This window comes from Emiliania huxleyi (genome assembly GCF_000372725.1).
Source record: "Emiliania huxleyi CCMP1516 unplaced genomic scaffold EMIHUscaffold_10510, whole genome shotgun sequence".
Taxonomy (NCBI): domain Eukaryota; phylum Haptophyta; order Isochrysidales; family Noelaerhabdaceae; genus Emiliania; species Emiliania huxleyi.
In genome coordinates this window covers 1-1,095 of record NW_005202105.1, presented here as the reverse complement: position 1 = coordinate 1,095, position 1,095 = coordinate 1, and the positions used below count along the sequence as shown (strand labels likewise).

The following is a 1,095-nucleotide window of genomic DNA, read 5'->3' as shown; positions in this document are numbered from 1 at the left end:
CCGCATCCGCCGCCTCGGTCGATAGGCCGGCGTCGAGCGCCGCTTGAGCCGCCTTGCCCGCAGCCTCACCCGCGGCCGCCGCCACCTCGGCGCTCTTGCCGGCGATGATGGCGTCGCCCGCCGACTCGCCCGCCGCATCGACAGCCTCGGGCGACAAGCCATCGTCGAGCGCCTTCTGGGCCGCCTTGCCGGCAGCGTCGCCAGCGGCCGCAGCCACCTCGGGCGACTTGCCTGCGATGATAGCCTTGCCTGCCGCCTCACCAGCCGCATCCGCCGCCTCTGTCGACAGGCCGGCGTCGAGCGCAGCCTGGGCCGCCTTGCCGGCAGCCTCTCCAGCAGCGGCCGCCACCTCGGGGCTCTTGCCGGCGATGATGGCGTCACCCGCCGCCTCACCCGCGGCCGCAGCTGCCTCGGGCGACAAACCGTCGTCGAGCGCCTTCTGGGCCGCCGTGCCGGCAGCCTCGCCCGCAGCAGCCGCCTCCTCGGGCGACTTGCCAGCGAGGACAGCCTCGCCTGCCGCCTCGCCAGCCGCATCAGCCGCTTCCGGCGACAGGCCGGCATCGAGCGCCTTCTGGGCCGCCTTGCCCGCCGCCTCGCCGGCCGCCGCTGCCTGCTCGGGCGTGTAGCCTGCGATGATGGCGTCGCCCGCCACCTTGCCCGCCGCATCGGCAGCATCCGGTGACAAGCCGTCGTCGAGCGCCTTCTGAGCCGCCTTGCCGGCAGCCTCGCCAGCGGCGGCCGCAACCTCGGGGCTCTTGCCCGCAAGGATAGCCTCGCCTGCCGCCTCGCCAGCCGCATCGACTGCGTCCGGCGAGAGGCCGGCATCCAGCGCCTTTTGAGCCGCTGTGCCCGCAGCCTCACCAGCAGCTTCCGCAACCTCTGGCGACTTGCCGGCGATGATCGCATCGCCCGCCGCCTTGGCCCGGCGCATCCAGCCGCCCTCGGTCGATAAGGCGGCCATCAAGCAGCCGCTTGAAGCCGCCTTGTCCCGCAGCCTTCACCGTGGGGCGCCGCCACCTCGGGGCTATTTGCCTGCGAAGAAGGGTTGCGACCGGCGGACTTCCCCGCCTGTATCGAAAGCCTTCGGGCGGAAAA

At 73.3% G+C, this 1,095-nt stretch overlaps 1 protein-coding gene across 1 annotated transcript; it reads right to left on the bottom strand.

The window, feature by feature from the left end:
• Window positions 1-69: 69 nt before the first annotated feature.
• EMIHUDRAFT_260154 (hypothetical protein) lies at window positions 70-961 on the bottom strand (the record flags this gene model as incomplete). Its single annotated transcript, XM_005792668.1, has 1 exon — window positions 70-961. A coding segment is annotated over one exon (892 nt), but the record flags the coding sequence as incomplete, so codon positions are not given.
• Window positions 962-1,095: the final 134 nt, after the last annotated feature.